The sequence below is a fragment of the Drosophila willistoni genome, chromosome 3R (genome assembly GCF_018902025.1).
Source record: "Drosophila willistoni isolate 14030-0811.24 chromosome 3R, UCI_dwil_1.1, whole genome shotgun sequence".
NCBI classification, from domain to species: domain Eukaryota; kingdom Metazoa; phylum Arthropoda; class Insecta; order Diptera; family Drosophilidae; genus Drosophila; species Drosophila willistoni.
Window position 1 is genome coordinate 13,447,392 of NC_061086.1, and position 19,215 is coordinate 13,466,606.

At 39.3% G+C, this 19,215-nt stretch overlaps 3 protein-coding genes across 5 annotated transcripts; 1 reads left to right on the forward strand and 2 right to left on the reverse strand.

Moving 5' to 3' along the window:
• Window positions 1-1,633: 1,633 nt before the first annotated feature.
• On the reverse strand, window positions 1,634-3,390 carry LOC111519449 (fibrinogen-like protein 1). The gene is made up of 3 exons (XM_023180440.2): window positions 3,236-3,390; window positions 2,148-3,175; window positions 1,634-2,083 (listed from the first exon to the last, which is right to left on the reverse strand). The coding sequence occupies exons 1-3, from the start codon at window positions 3,320-3,322 to the stop codon at window positions 2,005-2,007; spliced, it is 1,194 nt and encodes a 397-aa protein (XP_023036208.2). The 5' UTR covers window positions 3,323-3,390; the 3' UTR covers window positions 1,634-2,004.
• A 1,355-nt stretch (window positions 3,391-4,745) lies between these two features.
• On the forward strand, window positions 4,746-13,480 carry LOC6650014 (ATP-binding cassette subfamily C member 4). 3 transcript variants are annotated; one of them, XM_023180498.2, is made up of 8 exons: window positions 4,746-4,872; window positions 8,242-8,467; window positions 8,536-8,667; window positions 8,733-8,881; window positions 8,942-10,779; window positions 10,845-11,736; window positions 11,801-12,494; window positions 12,557-13,480. In XM_023180498.2, exons 2-8 carry the CDS (start codon window positions 8,283-8,285, stop codon window positions 12,840-12,842), a joined length of 4,176 nt encoding a protein of 1,391 aa, XP_023036266.1. In that variant the 5' UTR covers window positions 4,746-4,872; window positions 8,242-8,282; the 3' UTR covers window positions 12,843-13,480. The 3 variants fall into 3 exon arrangements, with proteins under 3 accessions (XP_023036266.1, XP_002073807.1, XP_023036267.1); XM_002073771.4 differs by lacking the exon at window positions 4,746-4,872 and adding an exon at window positions 4,983-5,056; XM_023180499.2 differs by lacking the exon at window positions 4,746-4,872 and adding an exon at window positions 4,987-5,056 and having other exon boundaries at window positions 8,246-8,467.
• Window positions 13,481-19,103, reverse strand: LOC6650015. The gene is made up of 4 exons (XM_002073772.4): window positions 18,828-19,103; window positions 17,033-18,753; window positions 16,854-16,977; window positions 13,481-16,788 (listed from the first exon to the last, which is right to left on the reverse strand). The coding sequence occupies exons 1-4, from the start codon at window positions 18,957-18,959 to the stop codon at window positions 13,588-13,590; spliced, it is 5,178 nt and encodes a 1,725-aa protein (XP_002073808.1). The 5' UTR covers window positions 18,960-19,103; the 3' UTR covers window positions 13,481-13,587.
• Between the last annotated feature and the right edge of the window lie 112 nt (window positions 19,104-19,215).

Here is a 19,215-nt window from a genome sequence, read left to right on the forward strand (position 1 = left end):
AGGCCTGCAATACTTAGCATTAAGACCAAAGAACTGAGTATGGTTCAAAAGAAGTGGCCAAGAAACAATACAAGAAACACGCACGGAAATCGTTGATTGCCCGTACTCGAGAAACAAAAGCCAAACTATGAATAAAAATTGTATTTTCATCAAAAAAAAAAATAAAGAGGGTATATTCAAAGAAAGATAAAATGTCGTAGACTTAATTCTACCCCCTACGCAGAAAAGTATGCTATAAAAAGTTCTGAGAGGAATTAAAGACGAATAGTAAGGAAAATTATGATAATTTAATGAACCTTAAGATGCAAGCCAAAAAATAAATCAATTATGAATTTTCCCTTTGTTTAATCAATTTTAAACAGAAATATCTAGTATAGTATAGTAATTACAAAAAAAAAAGTTCGAACAAAGAGTCCTTAGAGGTTTTATGATAGAATATTTAATCAGAAACTAAACAAATGTCATCGTTTTAAATACAAACTTAAACTTTTGAACTTGAACTATTTAGCTTTCACTCGAGACAAATTGGTTAGAAAAATAGCTGCATTTATCAAACTAATAATTGAAATGGTAATATTATACTTTCTCCTTCCTTCCTAATCCATTTTAAAATAACTTCTTGCTATCAGAAATTTGTTAAAAGGAAAGTTTGAAACTTTCGTCCGCTTAGTTAGCTCCGTTTCACAACAACTTTAGGTGGGGGAATGTAAGCTTCTTCTTGTGGCTTTTGACATGTCCTGAGGCAGGAGTTGCAAATGGAATTTTCAAAAGAGTGTTGCTGATTTTGCCGTTCTGCGGCTAACCTCGCATGGCCTGAGCCACGGCCTGTTCTGAAATGTGACCACATTTTAATTACCCTTGATGTTGAAGTGCAAATGTCTGCCACTGAAACAGACAACAACAACAAAAAACAATAACACAAAAAATGAAAGAAGGCCTGTAGCCTTCATGAAAACGCGCAGTTTGTCATAAAATTTTCAAGTGCGTTGTGTCCCCGATGTTTCGTGCTTTCTGCTTGCTACGTTGCTACGTCGCTTAAAAGTGGCAGACAAGAAACCTGTTACAAAACGTCGCGTTCTACCCTGCGTATGTGTAATATTCCGGGTCTTGTACTCTCCTGGGTTGAGCGATAAATGATAAGGAAAATAAAGGAAATTCCTGGACCTCACTTAAGGCTTTTGCATTTTTAATGCCCAGATGGGAGGGGAGAATCACTTGCCTGCTGGTTGGCTAGTTGCTTCCTCTTCTCCTCTTCTGTTGGCTCTTTCAGCAAAGTCAATGTGTTGCCAAAAATAAATTCAACTGTCGTGGGGCTATCCGTTTTGGGCTTTGACACCCTAAAACAATAAGAACCGCAATATTGATTCGATGTTAGGGAAAGCGCGCGCAAATATCCACAACAACAAAATGAAAAAAGAGTTTTCCAAAGCGTTGAGATCTTTAGCTCACTACCGATTAAAGTTGCTCCTTGATGAAGGAGTCTCGCACAACTGAATTGACAATATACTACCAGGCAAATGTTGCTCATACGCCACGTTTGACCTACATCCTGTTGAGTGAAAGTAAAGGAGAGTGAGAGCAAGAGAGAGCTTTTTTCCTTCTCTCCTCTGGCTTTGAGTAAAAAAACATTGTGTCCAATCTCTCACGTTTTTATTTGTGTTTATTTACTCGGCTATTTTTGGCGCCAAAAATAGAACAACTGTTGCAGTTCATATGGAATTATTAAGAAGAAGCCGTATTCTAGCTCGGATTAGATAATAACAAATGCTAAATAACATTTAGCTCTAAATTGAATTGAAAATTGTATAATTGAATTATTAAATTTTTCACACGACATTTCGATAAGGTGGCTAAAATCACGTCCAATATGTGTAATATATATTTATAGTTTAAAGAAATTGTTTAATTTAGGACAAATCTTTTTCGAATTGAAATTTTGTGAAAACTCTCTTGCCAGGCAACAAGTGTTTCCGTCAAATAAAATTTCATATGATTTCAGAACTCTCAGTAATTTTGACATTCGGGTCGGATAAACATTTGAACGGATTTCACTTGGGTATAATACCATTTCCCATTGATTTGGCTAAAAATAAAAGGCAAAAAATGCAATAATTGTTTTTAGAAGTATTACTCAAATAATAACTTACAACTCTCCACAATCGTTATGCCACCAGGCACCATATTTTGCAGCACAATTTATATCAGTAGCAAGATCGTTGTCTTCATCAAACGTCGAGAATTTAGGATGTAAATGATAATTCATTACTTCACTTGCTGTCCCTGTAAATTCTCCCAATGACTGCAATTCATATTTGGTGTTTTCATCGCCAATTTTAAAATGATCATAGCTAGCAAAGCCGTAACTTTCATTGAAATATCCAATTTTTACATACAACTCGTAGGTTTGCGAATTGGTAATGCGATACAACTTTTCTAGGCCAATAAAGAACTCCTTTCTTATGTTGCCAAAACCATTGCAATAATCAGACCATGTTCTATTAAAGTCTAGGCTGTCGTCAAATCGACTATAAATAGCTATCCAACATGCTTCTTCTATGTCTCCGTTGCAAAGAGTATTAAAGTGATCAATTCCAATAATTTGAATTGCATGAGTTTTCCATAAGAGGTCTTTGCAAACAGTTTTAGTTATATTTTCCTTGCTCTCGATTACATTTTTCACAGTTTGGTTCAATTGTAGAAAATTGTTTTCAAGTATTTTAGTTTTATTAGCCGATTGAGTCTGAGATTCTTGCAACTTGTTCTTTAATGATGAAACTTCAATTTTTAACTTTTCTATTTCTCTGTTTAAGTTCTCCTCTATTGCAGATTGAGATTTAGATTTCTGTTTCAACCGCTTTTTATAATTTTCCTCATTTTTTTGCAATTGTTGTATTTGGCTTTTTAAATCATCGTGATATTTTATTGCATTTTCTGTTTCAATTTTTTGCTTGTTAATTGTATAATTCTGGAAATCGTTCATTTTTGCAATGTTATTACGCAAATCTTCATTTAGTTTAGTAAGCAATTCAATCTGCTGGTCTTTCGCCTTAAGTTCTATACTCTCATGACTATTATCCATCAATTTTCTTTGAAATTCAATATTTTCGTTTACATGTTTCTCAATTAATTGCTTTAACTCAATAATGTGGTCAAGATTATTATGCACGGCGTCGTACTATTAACAGATTTATTATTCAGAATTATTTTGAGTTACTTCTTTCGTCAGTCCACTTACCAAAAGGCTATCCATTGTTGAAGTAGCGTTGACTTGTTGGTAAACAAGAAAAAGGAACCAAATTAACAGGACACTTGGCAAATTCATTTTGCAAAAATTCGAAATTAAACCAAACTGAATATGTATTTTCGTTATTTATACATTCGACTAAGAGAATGTCTCAGAGAGCTCTGATTTAATCTTTAGAATATTCATTAATTTATATGTACCTACACATATACATATGTATGCATGTGTTGATTCTGTTATTGTTCTGTGTGATGATAAGAAATTTCAAGAGCAATAATTTCTATGCTCTATTTGCATTGAGTTATTTACATTTGTAGATGTTTGCCTCTTTGACATTAGCAAAATTTTGTTCTTTCATGGTTTTTGCTTCCTATCTCCATTAATAATGAATCAGAAAATCATATATGTAAGTACATCGTTTCGAAATTTGTGTTATTTGAAATAATAGCTCATTTTAGAAGTGTTCCAATGCCGAAACTAAGAAAACCATAGATTTGTATATTCCATTCTACCAAGAAACACATTGCAAAGTTGGCAATAAATGAATATTAAGTATACGACATGTGGTCTTAATTTCTATGGTGCATTCTATACCAAATCAGGAAATGTGGGTTAAATTAGAAAAAATAATAATAATATAAGCAAGAAATATTAATTTTGCCAATTCAAAAAGGGCAAATTTTACAAACTTTGAATAACATACACTTGCCAAAATAATTTGTTAACTTTAGAATCCCAAATAAATAAATAGAAATTGGACAGCATTGTTTGTATGACAGTATACGAAAAATACTACATAAGTAACCGACTAAAATCGACATTTTATTTAAATAGCTTCTATTATTCCTGGGACTTACATATTTCACTTCATGATACTATCATAATTTGTTTGGGAATCAGTTTTCTGATCGTAGAAGTTGCTACGTTTTTTGTCAAATCCACGCCTATTAATCTGGCCATGAATGTATGCACATATACATATATATATTTTTACATATGTATGTATATATTTAACAATCGGCACATTTATTGCGATTATAAAATTGATAAAACTAAATAATAAAAATCACTTTAAATACATAGTTTTGACAATGCTTCTTATCAGCTCTAATTATTTGTGATTTGTTAAATTACAATAATTTTTCCATTCGATGGCAATGACGAAAGCAATGATAATATTTTCACCTGTCGACCACCTAAATTTTGTAGCACAGTGCACAACACTCCCTCTCTCTCTCTCTCAATTGTTCTCGTCTTTTTCGCTCTCTCGCTCTGCCTATATGTCTTGCATTGCCCAATCTAACAGTTCTCTCCCGCGCCTTTGAGAGGGGTTCCAGTCTCTTGCCAATGAATTACAATTGCGTTCAAAATTGCGGCGAGATGGCAAAAAATTGCGGCGAATGGGAGAAAAATTGCGGCGAATGGCAAAAAGTTACGGCGAATGGGCAAGAAATATGTTTATATTTACATTTTTATTTATATTGTTATTTATGTATATATTTTCAAAATTACAGTTGCGTTCGAGTTGAGCACCTCGCCGGTTGTGTTTTGTCGGTCGTCTCGAGAAACCTGTCCGTAATAAGTATTCTGCACGTGTTAACGGACCGAGTCTGTGGAAGCTTCAAGTGGTTGTTACACTCTGTTCAAAACAAATACATATAAATAATTCACTTCAATTCTCTGAAATTAATGAATATTGGTGATAAAGAAATTAATATAAATAAATATATTAATACAAAATATACATCCATACATACATACATACATACAAATATATGTACATATGTGACATTCATCCACCAAAGAGCCGTGGTATGTGTTTGTTCGCGTAATTTATGACAAAAGAACAGAAAGAAAAAAATTAGATATATGCGCTCATTTTGCTTGTTCCTTTTTTTTTTTCTTCGTTACTCATTTCGTTTTCCGCCACTTTTTTTGTCATGTCTGTGGCGCTGGTGATTCTTGGTCTCCTCCCCACCCTTTTTTTACGTCATTAACCGTTGCATATTATTTGAATTTTTTTTTTTTGTTTTAGGGTCTACTTCTCCCTCGCTCATTCGAATACTCTAAAGCAAGTTAGCATGCCCAGTGCCGGTTATTGAATACAAGTGTTTAAGTAATTAACCCAAAGACCCACCTGTTTGCCGGTTTTTCGTACTGCCTTTATCTTAAATTCTGTTGCCAATTGCGACTGTACTAAATTCACCTGTTTGTACATACAGACATACATATGTACATGCATTCGATTCGCAAAATGTTTGATTAATCAAAATCAAGATTAAAATCTGGATTAGCAGTTGCGAAAATATTTCTTAGTGGAAAATCAAACAGTTGAAACAACTGTTGCTTTAGTATAATTTACATATTGTGTGCATTGCGTGTGTTGCATGTACATATGTATGTATATGTATGTATGTATGTTTTAAAATCCATGATGAAATTATTTAGTACGAAAAAACAGAACACAAAAAAAGCTAATCATTGTTTTTGGTTTATGAATCGTCATGATTATCAGCGACTGTGAGGCAAAATTATATAATGTGTGATTATTAAGTTAAACTTTTTCAAACACCATTATTATTAAGTCTTAGCCAACTAGTAGATTCCCTTTGACGCATAAAATGGACCTCCTAAACAAACCGCATAAAAAAGCCTTGGGAAAGAGTATTTAAAATTAGGAGTTGAAGTTTGAGCAAAGAAGCAATTTCGATAGAGTGCACAATTTCACAAATTGTTTAGCAGTACTTTGTTTTATCTCTCTTTTAAGCATAGTACTTACACTCACTCTCTGTCTCTCTCTCTCTTTCTCTCTCAATTAATTTCTCTCTTTCTCTCACTTGTCTCCCTTTCACACTCTAATGAACATTTTTTGTTCTCCCCTCTATTGTAACTCTTCTCTGTATTTGTTTTTGTTTTTTTTTTTGTTGGATGAACTTTAATTGGCCAATTTCCAAGTCCAGAACTGAATGTCATTCATTGTACTCAATTGAAAAGTGTTTAACATTTAATTGAAAAGAAGCGATAAGATAAATTGTGATTCGGTGGCTGTTACTTCATTTCACTCAAGTGTTGGGATCAGCTACACAGAAAAAGTGAAATCTTCTTTTCTTCTTTTTTTTGTTTTTATGTTTTTTTTTTATATAAAAGTTGTTCGGCAAGTGTAATGGCATTTAACCTCATAGACAACTCGTTTTGACCTCTTTTTGCTTTTTGCTATTAGCTTAACGTGTGTGTGTGGCTATTGGTTTGTTTTGCTTATCTCTAATAATATAAAATTATGATTATGATATCAAATGTTGAGAAGATTGTTTAGCATACAAGCGTTTTGATCGTGATCCACCGCCATGCGCATTTGCTAAAGTTATCAGTTACAGACAAAGCAAATAAATAAAGCATTAGGTTAATGACCGATATCACAGACGTGTGTGACAGTCCGTTCAATGTTATACGAGTATAATTTATATATACATAAATGTTGGAAAAACATTCAGATTTAGCTAAAAACCAAAGGACGAGGCTAAGCTCGATCGTACCGAAGTTTTTATACCCTTTCTTTGTTTATTAGTGTTCAAGTAAATACAACAAGTTGAATTTTTCCCAAAGAACAGTCTATCCAGGAATTATATCATACTTTTGCCAGCTTAATATCTATATTTAAACAAGTTTTGTGACAATTACATAGGAATCAACAAAGTTTTCCTACAAAACGGTCGAATCGCACTTATTGAAACTATAGGATATAGCAGAGCGATCTTCATGAAATTTAACACATATATCAAACATTATATTAAAGAAACACTTGTGAAATTTTTTGAGCAAATTTCTATTAAATCGTCCATGCATTGTTTCAGAACAAAATTAATGCACTCTTTTTGCAAGGGTATATACATACATAAGTGCAGAAACTGAAGAAAAGAAACAAAACAATAGACTTTGCTTATTCTGATTTCATTAGGTATAAAGCTACAAAATGTGATAAATCTATATAAATGTTAATGCATATACATATATTATGGATCATTTATTTTTACATATTGTGAAATACTCCCCCCATTTGGTTTGCTTTGCAGATAAATCGCTATAAAGAAACTCATATAATGCATTTGACTTTATTCGTCACATTTGCATATATACATACATATGTATATAGATTAGTCTTGCTCTAATTGTTATAACTGACTTAAACTGTCTTTCTCTCTCATTTTTGCATAACAAATCCTTTTAAAAATGTTGGTTAAAGACGATTTGGTTAAAGGGAGACTATAGCGATCTTTTAGTATTATCCTTGAAAGCGAAAGGGGTCCTGTATATATATATGTATTTTAATCAGGTGCAAAACGTACTTTTGTACTATAAGAGTTTCTGCTACTGTTATTTTGCTTGCAATAAATTTTCGCATTTAAACTTGGAACTTAATTTGAATATTTTCTTACAAGTTATCGGCAAAAATATTGTTCCCATGCCCATTAATGCACACTTTATTTAACCAAACGGGCTTCGAATTTTGTTTATAATAAATCACATAATAAGTAAGTAGTTTCGTTTTCAAAGCTAACTCGACAGTTTTTTTTTTTTATCTTCTATTTTCCTAGTTTTTATAGGTCTTATTTCAGTTTTAAAGTGAAACTAATTACTGATAGTTTAAAATTAAAGTTAATTAAAGTAAACTAGTCAGATTTGAATGAAAACTATGAAGATTTACTTCATTCATAAACCGAAAAGTTTTCCACTGACAATTTCAGTAATTGTGACAAAGAACTGGAAAACTAGGTTGCTGCTTGTTGAGCAAGGTCAGACGACTTGGGCGATAAGACCCGGCAATTGCTATTGTTGTTATTATTCCACTACTCATAGCTGAGAAAGTCACATAGTAAAAAGAAATAAAACAAAACTTAATTATTTCAATAGTCTGCCCGTGCAAGACGTGGGTGTAAAACAAAAACTACACCCAATCATACACGTATTTTAAAGATATATAAACTTAATTTTCATTCAAGATAGGAATTAGAGGAGGAACAGCTGCCGCATGAGATAAAACATGGATAGCAGTTCAAAACCGGAACGTAAAAATCCCCGAGAGCATGCCAATATTTTATCCCAATTGCTCTTTGCCTGGGCAGTGCCTTTGCTATATCGGGGTTCAAGAAAAGGAGTGGACACAAAAGATTTGACTGCATGCCTAGAAGAAGATTATTCCGAGCCATTGGGTGATCGCTTGGAACAGTAAGTTATTTCCCATTATTTTCTATTAGCCCTTTTTTAGTATTAATGTGTGGAATTTGAAATTCCAGTGAATGGTACAAGGAATTGGAGCGTTCGGATCGTAAGAAACATAAGCCAAAGCTGCGTAATGCCCTATTTCGTTGCTTTTTGGGTCCCACCATAGTCAATGGAATTATAAGTTTGACTTATATTATTATCAAGTGAGTGGAGTCAATAGAATGTTCCTTCGACTTAGCTGATTTTTTGATTTATGTGTATCCCTTAGAACATTGATTCCTGCTGTATTGGCGCAATTATTGCTACAGTTTCAACAACCTGTTGCCTCACCGATTCTGGAAGTTTCAGCTAATGGAAGTTTGGAGGCACTGAATCGAACAGTACGTGCCATTGGTGATGCGAATTCGGCAAACAATAGTAAGAGAATTTAACACAACAAAAAAAAAAAATTACGATGATTTGAATTTTGAATTTTAGTTGATTCACCCAATGCTTTGGACTCGGATAATGCATTGAAGGATCAGTTTCAAGGCCCAGTCAATGCCACAGCCGAAGTACCCAATGCCTTGGGAGAGGCTAGCCTGTATATTTGGAACGATATTTACTGCCTGGGTACGGTTCTTGTTGGTGCCACGCTCTTTGGATGCTTTTTGCTTCATCATGTGGATCTGCGACAACGTTTAATGGGCGCCCGGATGCGTATCGCATGTTGCTCGCTGATTTATCGCAAGACACTGCGTCTCTCGATGAAGACGGCAGGACAAACGCCAGCTGGTTATCTGATCAATTTACTTTCGAATGATGTGAATAGGCTGGATTATGGTTTCATATTTATGCATTGGATATGGATAATGCCGTTGCATGCAGTTTTGACGTGTTATCTGATTTGGTTACGCATCGGTATACCAGCTCTTGTGGGCGTGGTGGGATTACTTGTGAAAACTGTGCCCGTCCAGACGGCATTGAGTAAACTGACCTCCGTTCTGCGTCTGAGAATTGCCGAACGGACTGACGCCCGAGTGGGCATCATGAATGAGCTGGTGCAGGGCATTCAGGTGATCAAGATGTATGCTTGGGAGCGACCCTTTCAGGCTGTCGTGGCTGAGGCCCGACGCCGTGAAATAAAACAGATACGCTATGCATCTTACCTGCGTGGCTTCTACCTCAGCACCATGGTGTTCACCGAGCGTTCCACTCTCTATATAACATTGGCTGCTGCCGCCCTGATGGGTCAGAAAATCACAGCCGATTTTGTATTCTCGGCGGCTAGTTATTACAATATCCTTCAATTGGTGGCTGCCATTTGGTATCCATTGGCAGTGAGTTTTGGTGCTGAAGCCTTTGTTTCGCTGCGTCGCATTCAGGACTTTCTCCAGTTGGAAGATCGCGATGAGAAGGCCCAAGGATTGACCCACAAGAAGCAATCACAGGATACAGATGGTAGCGACTCGAAGGCTATTCTCCTGAAAGACATCAATGCCAGTTGGGATCAGGAGAAGGGACAGCGTGCAATTACGTTGCAGGAATTCAATTTGGACATTAAGAAAGGACAATTGTGCGCCGTCATCGGCCCAGTGGGAGCTGGCAAGAGCTCATTGCTGCAGCTACTTCTCGGTGAATTACCCATAATTGATGGTGGTGTCCAGGTTGTTGGCGAATTATCGTATGCCGCCCAAGAGCCGTGGCTATTTACGGGATCAGTGCGTCACAATATATTGTTTGGCGAGGAATATGAGCGCAAGCGATATCATGAGGTTACACGTTGTTGTGCCCTAACTACCGATTTCCAGCAACTGAGCAATGGCGACAAGACGGTGGTGGGAGAGCGTGGAGCATCGCTTTCGGGAGGTCAACGGGCTCGCATTAGTCTGGCACGAGCAGTATATAAACCAGCTTCGATATATCTTCTCGACGATCCACTGAGCGCGGTAGACGCCCATGTGGGAAGGCATCTGTTTGACGAGGTGATCGGACCACGTGGACGACTTGCCCAACAGAAAGCCACACGCGTCTTGGTCACACATCAAGTGCATTTCCTATCCGAAGCCGATTGGATTGTGATAGTTGATAAAGGACGCATTTTGAGGCAGGGCACATATCAGGAGCTTATCAATAGTGATTTGGACTTTGCCCGTCTTCTTGAGAGACCAAAGGAGGAGGAAAAGGAGCTTGAGTCTAGCCAGTTACAGGAATCCACACACACACTTCACGACGATGAGGCCGATGATGATGATGATATACCCTATATAGATGGTGTCCGTGATGGCTATCAACCCTTAAGAAAGAAGAGCAACTCCACCTATGGCAGTAAATCGGTAAGTGAAGCGAATGATCAGAATAAGTTATAACAGCTATATACATATATTTATTTTATTTTCAGCTGAGCAATAGCGATCGCGATGATACAAACGCCTTGGACGATGATGATGAGTTAGCCGAAGCCCAGGCATCAGGCAGTATTTCGTTTCGCGTTTGGTATGAATACTTCCATGCTGGAAGTACTCTCCTTGGCTTCAGCTTCATGGTCTTTGTCATGGTGCTCTCCCAGGTGGTTTGCAGTAGCTCGGACTATTTTTCGAATTTCTGGACTCAGCAGGAGGATCAACGATCCCAGGGCAATACCACTAGTTTCACCACATTTGAATGCATGTACATCTACGGAGGACTTATTATCGCCGTTGTCATAATGACCACATTCCGTGGCTTTCTATTCTTTAAGACGTGCATGCATGCGTCCAAGGTGCTACATGATCGCATGTTTGGATGCATTTTGCATGCTACAATGCGTTTCTTTGACACAAATCCTTCGGGTAGAATATTGAATCGATTCTCAAAGGATATGGGCGCCATCGATGAGCTATTGCCACGTGCCATGATGGATTTCATACAGATTGCCTTGGTCATGTTTGGTATTTTAATTGTGATTGCTGTGGTAAATCCCATTTTGATAGCTGCCATGCTGGTTGTCGCCGTTATTGATATGCTTATCATGAAGCTATATCTGAGACCATCACAGGATCTAAAGCGTTTGGAGGGCATCTGTCGCAGTCCAGTGTTTTCGCATTTAAGCTCTTCTCTATCCGGTTTGGCCATCATACGTTCACGTCAGCTGCAGGATGTGGTGGCCAAGGAGTTCGATCTACTACAGGATGTTCACAGTAGTGTCTGGCAATTGGCCATGTCGGCTAATACAGCCCTAGGTCTGTGGTTGGATTGCGTAAGTTGTTGTTTCCTGACAGCCGTCACCTTTAGCTTCATTATCTCAAGCGAATGTAAGTCCATCTTCTGCAAGCATACAATGTCAGCGTTCCAATTAACCTCCAACTGTAATTATAGCTACCTATAGTGGCGATGCTGGTCTGGCCATAGCTCAGGCTATGATTCTTACTGGCATGGTACAATATGGTGTGCGACAAGTTGCCGAATCCCTACAACAGATGACCAGCGTGGAGCGTGTCCTTCAGTATACAGAACTCGAACAGGAGCCAGCGATGGAAAAGGTTCCTCCGCCACAATGGCCAACGCATGGTCAAGTGGAACTACGTGATATGAGCTGTCGCTATGACCCGAATGGTTCACCTGTGCTTAAACATCTTAGTCTAACGATTGAACCCGGCTGGAAGGTCGGTATTGTGGGACGCACTGGAGCTGGCAAGTCGTCTCTGATTGGTGTTCTCTTCCGACTGACCCACATTGAGGGTGGCGTCTATATTGATGGCATCGAAACGGGTTCAATTTCCTTGGAAACTCTTCGCACACGAATCTCTATTATACCACAAGATCCAGTTCTCTTCTCGGCGAGCATTCGTTATAATTTGGATCCATTTGAACGTTATAGCGATGCTGAACTATGGAAATCCCTAGAGGATGTGGAGCTACGTGGATCCATTCCTGGTCTTGACTTTATGGTCACGGAAAGAGGCAGCAATTTCAGTGTGGGACAGCGTCAATTGCTTTGTCTGGCTCGCGCAATTCTTAGAAACAATAAGGTGCTAGTACTCGATGAGGCCACCGCCAATGTGGATCCACAGTAAGTTTGATACTAGATTTTGCTAAAATTAACGTGATATATCATATGACTCTTGTCTGTAGAACCGATGCTCTAATCCAACGGACCATACGAGTTAAATTCAAACAATGCACAGTACTCACAGTGGCCCATAGACTGCATACGGTCATGGATTCGGACCGCATTATAGTCATGGATGCGGGATATGCCGTCGAGTTTGATGTGCCCCATTTGCTGCTCAAGAAACCACAAGGCCATCTTCGCCAAATGGTCGAGGCGACTGGGGCTGAGGCTGAAGCCCTCAAGGCGATAGCCAATACAACTTTCACACGCATGCAGCAAGAGCGAGACGATAAGCAACCAGAATAGAATCATTTCTACATTTAGAACATAAATAGATAGTTTTTTTCTGCATTCATCATGAATCACAGGTGCAACTCTGCTCTTTCTAATTTCTAATCTAACCTTATTGTTTTGTGGACCCACAAAAGACCAGGGAAATTAGTCTCGCAAAGAGATTTCTATTCCATTGACTGAAGTGGAAAATCGCAAATGACGAGTCACAAAACATGTTTTCTTTTGTCTTGCGTTTATTGTAACTATATTATATCTTTGATGTTTCATGTACTTAGTAGAGATTTTCATTTTCGAACGATGAAGAACTCTCAACTCAACCGTGAATATTGCAATAGAATATTGTACATTTATTTCTACGAAACATAATTATTTTCGTATTCAGTGTGCTGCCTTATATGTATGTTACTTACAAATTATTGTGATGGGAAAAGGAAAAACGTTTTAAAATTCTTCAAAAAGTTGGTCAAAGTTTCCAAAACATGACATCTATTTCTATTTTTTACACATTTCGAAACTGTTGCCCATTGAACTTTTCCATTCGTTAACGTTTCCCTCGATTCCCTCACTGAATTATATAGTTAAATGAAACATTACTGTGAACAAAATTTGAAACGACTCTGTACTTTAAAAATGTAAACAAATATTGTATATTTTTTTGAATATATTAATTACAATTTATTGAAACAAAATATATAAATACTTATAACTCTATATATAGAAATAAATAAGTGTGAAATAAAAAATTCCTGTTACTAGATTAATTTCTCGGGGTCTTTTCGTTTGCCGACATGGAACGCTCGTAAGGCACTGGTGGTGTACCATCTGGATAGTTAACAGCCGACAGACCACTCTCACCCGAAAATAGTTGCGAATTGTCGGGATTTTGTTGCGATTCGGCATTGGATTTTGTTTTGGATTTCTCATGAGCACTAAAGAATGAGCCGACCGGTGTTGAGGTTTTCTGTCTGTCGATTGTCGTTGTGCCATGTCCCATGCCCGGAGTGTGCGTCGAAGTCGATGGTGACAGTGACTCCATGACAGAACGCAAGAAGTTACTCTTCAGTGAATCATCTGAACTATCACCACTATTAACACGATGTTTTAGAAGCTCTCGGGTAAGAAATTCACGTAAATTTATAGAACGTCCCAGATGGCTGGCATTTTGTACATCAATCGATGCCTCCTTTGATTTTCTTGCTGAACGATTTTGAGCACCACCTCTAACTGGGCGTAACGTTGTTGGTTCTGGGGATGGATTACTGGTGCTAGTGCTATGACCCAAAGCAGCCGCCTGACGTTGCCTCTGCCGCATTGAGGTGGGCCAGTGCATGCCCAGACTTTGGAGTTCTCTCTCAAAATCGCTAGATATAGCGTCGATGCCACTCTCATTGGGTAGGGGATCAAGTGTATTTTGCTCTGGAATACTTTCTCGACGCGTACTACTGGCAACTTCTTGATTATGTTCACGTCGAAAAGAACTCCTCAGAATGCGTCGTTGTCGTAATTCCGCCTCTATATTAAACGAGTCTGTGGAGTCATTATCCAAGCTAGCAGTATCAATTAATTCCCTTTGCTCAGATGTTTCTCCAGCAAGCAATTGTTGCATGTACTCCCGACGATTGGGAAAACTCTGCATATTCACATTGGACAGACGCAACTGTTTCATCCATTCATTGGGAGCCAATGTAACATCAGCATCGGTTTCCATATGTACCCGGGTAGTGGTCACATTCTGCAGATAGGCATTAATGCTAGGAAATTCTCGATAATCTCCTGGACCCATACGCTCATTGATGACTTGAATAAGCTCGTTGAACTCCCTTTCCAAACGCTGACTCTGATTCGGATCCATATGAGCCAAATCCAATTGCAATTCCCGGGCATATTGGTCAAAACTGGGAAATGGTACGGGTGTTGGTGTGGCTGCTACCAAATGAGATTGCGCCGGCATATCTACTTCGGCTATGGTGGAGAGTTCATGGGCCAGATCATCGGCATTTAGTTGAGGACTGTAGCGACGTATTGTTATCGGTGGAGCTTTGCCCCGTCGGTATGAATTCTGGGTGGATGAACCCAAAGACATGGGCTCCGCATCTCCAGCATTCACTTGCCCCAGAGCGGTTATTGGACGCGAATCGGAAATGCCACTATCTCTACTAATGGCAGTGGGCTTGTTTTTCTGCAATGGCAATGCCTCCGATGTCAAGGGAGATCCATCACTGCCATTGGAGACAGTTCTAGATCTTGTCTGGCGATTATCCTGTTGTTGATCTGCCATGATTCTCTGGTCGGGCGGCAATTCAAGATATTCGGTGGAATGACGTTCTCCATCACTGACCGATGTCAAGGTGACTTCTACCAAACGCTGCTTCTCCTCACGTACTTTTGTTATCAAGTCTGTAAGCTCGGCTATTCGTTGTGTACAATTCTCGGTTAACTTGGCATAGCGTTCCATTTGCCTAGACGAGGATTCCTGGCTAGAACTAGATTGACTCTTTAATTTATTGGAGACTAGTTGTTGTTGTTGCTGTTGTTGTTGTTGTTGCTGTTGTTGATGCTGTTGTTGATGCTGTTGTTGTTGTTGTTGTTGTTGCTGTTGTTGTTGTTGGGTGATTTGGGTTTGCTGCAGCGTTGTCTTATTAGTAATCACTTCTTTGACCAAGCTCACAGATTTCTTTTTATTTGTTGTCTGTTGACTACCAGAAGGTCTCTCCTCTTGCCGATCTTGCTTAATCGTCTTTTTCTTGCTCTCGTCTTGTTTGGTGTCAAAATGCTTTTGCCAAATCTGATCAAAGGCTCTTTGGCTGGTCTCCTTATCTTGTTGTTGCTGCTGCTGCTGAGTCCGCAAGGTATCTTCCAGTTCAATCACAAAACTGCGATTCTCCTCGATAAACGCTTGAACTCGCTCAACCCGACGATTATCCACCAATGTATTGTCTGCATTTGAGCCAGAGGATACATTGCGGGATACATTGACGATAGAGGGTGTCGGTGTGGCCACATCTGAGCTACTAACACCCAACTCCTGCACAGAATTACGTGTCATGCCCAACAATTGGTTAACATACTGTGCAATCACAGGATGCAAAGGAGCAGCTTTAGTAGAAGGAGCAGACGAAGTTGCAGGTTCTATATTTGTATAGTTTACTGCGGGCAGACTCCTATACGAGGTAGAGTTGGAGTCAATCGATATCTGGCGTTGTTCTGCTTTGGGCGGTGGTTGATTTACTGTTTCCAATTGCTTCTCCTTGGATGGTTGTTCTTTGGCTTTTATTTTGCCCTTATGCTTGGGCACATACCGCTTGATGGTGCCATCACTTCTCACCTTGATAATAATCTCTACGGGTTTACCATCTGACTTGCCCGTCTTTTCATCCGTTTCGGATTTCTTTTGCTCTTTGTAGAATTGCCTTAAGCGTTGCTCCAATATGGCCTCTTTTTGCTGCAATTCAGATTCCCTCTCATCCAATGTCCTGGCCTTATCATTAAGAATATGAGCACGTTCTTCGCGTATCGCTTCGATTACTTTTTGGGCAGTTTTGCCACTTCTAGTTGTAGAGGCTGCTTCACCTGCTTTCAGCTCTTCAATCAATTGTATGCGAATTTTTTCAATTCGTTCGAGAAGATTCTTCAATTTCTGTGATTTATAGGAATTCGATTGCGTTGCCTTCAAATCAGATTTCAGCTGTTTGCTCTGATCGTCCACATAATCAAGTAGAAGGGAACAACAGCTCTCACTGCTGACTAATCCATTAAGCCCACTCGATGGTTCGCCCACATTGAGGGCCAAAGGTTCAGCATTGACTTTACTCGACTTTTTAGTTGTTGTGGTCGATGATGCCACTTCCGGGCAAGTTATAATAGCCGGACGTAGCAGCATATTTTCCATGGCCTCGTTCATGGCATCCTGACGACGTGCTGCTGCATCCTCATAGCGATGACTGGGTATAAAATTAGCCTGCAAGGGATTAAAAAGAATTTCTAATACTTTCCATTTATTATTTTAGAAACATTTTCACTTACATCACTTGGCAAGAGTTGAGGATTCTGCTGGGTCAAGGCATCTAGTTTCTCTGTTAGCTCTGCACAATCACGACGCACTTGTTCACGTTCCAAAGCCTTTTGGCCACGTTCATCGCTGATTTTTCTAATGAATAAGCAACAGGTTAAAGTTGTGTTAATTTTTTTCTGTCCTAACTTACCTCAGTTTATCCAGCTCTTGTTCACGCAATTGCCTTAGTTGATTCTCTATTCTAGCATGATCCATGGCATTCAACTGGGTGGGATCTTGTTGGTTGAATTGCACTGCTTCAGCAGGAGCCTCATAATTGCGATGATATTTGTTATTGTGGTCATAGAACTGAACTCGACTTGAGGGGAGGGTGGACCCCTGTCTCTGTCCTTGCTTCATGACAATTGTGGTGGACGAGACTGATGACTGTGTGGCAGTGGTATGATGTGTTGCTGGTGGAGCTGGCATTCTGGTCGGCACAGGGGGATCGGGCCGCGGTGGTTGAACAGGCTGGTAAGCGACTGGTTGAGGATAATTAGGATTCATTGGTAGGGGAATCGGATATGGCATGGCATACGGTGGCGGGTATCCCACCATAAAAGGCTGTAATTGGCTTGGATGTGGTGGCGGCATGCCCATAAATGGAGTAGGATGCATAACAGGCGTGGGCATATTGGGAGTTGCAACTGGAGGAGCGTGTGGCATAGGTGGCTGAGCTCCCGGGGCATTAGCGACTGCACCTTCGGATTGTTGTATCCCAGAGTTTCTTTTTCCTGTACCTGAAGTTCGGTTGACTCCGGCTTCTATAATCTTTGCAGTAGCGGGAAGATTTTTTCCTGCATTAGTTTTTGACGATCGTTGAGAAATTGCACCAGAATTTTTTTTTGGTGAACCCAATCCCGTTCCACTTGATTTAATGGGTGATCTGGTTGTTAGTGGCTCTAGTGTTCGTCTTGGAGATTTTGGTGGACTTCGGGGCGGAGCAGGGGCCGGAAGGTCCTCAACTGGAAGTTCGTCTCTAACCACCGGATTGACCTGAGTGCTTCTGGCATTTTCGGTGCGCTTGACGAAATCTGAAATTTGGGTAAATCTTGGGGGACGACTACCTCTGACTGGACTTGTCTGTGGACTTGAACGTACCACATGACTGAATTTTCGATTGCTTTGCATAAAACGGTCATTAATTTCCATGCCTTTGTTTTTAGTGGTGATGGCCACATCCTCCTCGCTTTCAATGTCTACATCTAAAATGACTGTTGGGTTCTTTTGTAAATTTTTAGTGGGAGACTGACGTGGTTTTTCTACTACATCCACAGGATTCTCTGCGATCAAGGATGAGTCACTGCTGTAGCTAATCTCGCCGAGCGATTCCTCGTCATCTTCCGAACTGATGCATGGACACTTGGAACTTTCCCTACAGCAGATGTCACGCTTACGTTTGGGTGATTTGCATTCATGACTAAGCGGCTTGCAGCTGCGCTGCTTCTCACAATGAATGCGCCCTGCAAGCAAACGATTCTCCTTGTCCTCGGGTAGTGGCGTCTGTGTTCCCATTGTGGCACGTCCCTCGACATTCAATTGTTCACGATCCCTGCCACCGGTGGGACGATGCAGATTAGTTTTTGTAGTCTGCTTGTGGTTATTTGCCCGCTGCCTGCATTTTCGCATTCTTTCCTCCTTCTCTTTTTGATTTGCGGCCATCCTTTCCGTCTCAACTTTAGCCGCCCGATGGGCTGCGCCTACTTGAAACATTGACGAACGGAAGTCATTATGTTTTTTCACCAAAACATGGTCACGCCATGTATTCAACTCTTGCTGCTTGATTTGCTCCAGTTTATTTAATTGCTTCTGCTTTTCAGCGGCCACATCCTGACGGATTTTTCTGGCCAAATTGCTGGACTTCTCGCGTACCTGGAAAGCAATTGTGATGTGTGGAATGGAATTAGCAAATTAGAATATTTGTCAAATGGAATTAGCTTACTTACTTGCTGGATGCGTGCAATGCGACGCTCATTTTCCAAATCCTTTTTTACGCGTTCCGGATCATCCAGAATGCTTATCGGTCGTCGCTTGCAGTTGGACCCGAATTTTCCATTTACAGTTACGTGCAGGGCCATAAAATACACATTTATTAGTTACGAAAAACAAAACAACAAAAAATAAAAACACTTTTGACCACAAACTGACAACAATAACGATGAATATGAATAATTAAAAATTGAAAATTCCGCAACAAAGCCAACAACACAAGAAGCGCAAGCGCAAGAAATTCAGGGCTGACAGTTTAGCTATTTAGCCGTCAATCATCAAAAATAACGGCTGCCTGAAAATTGATCGAAACTTATCGATTGCAAGACAAAGTGCAATCAACGA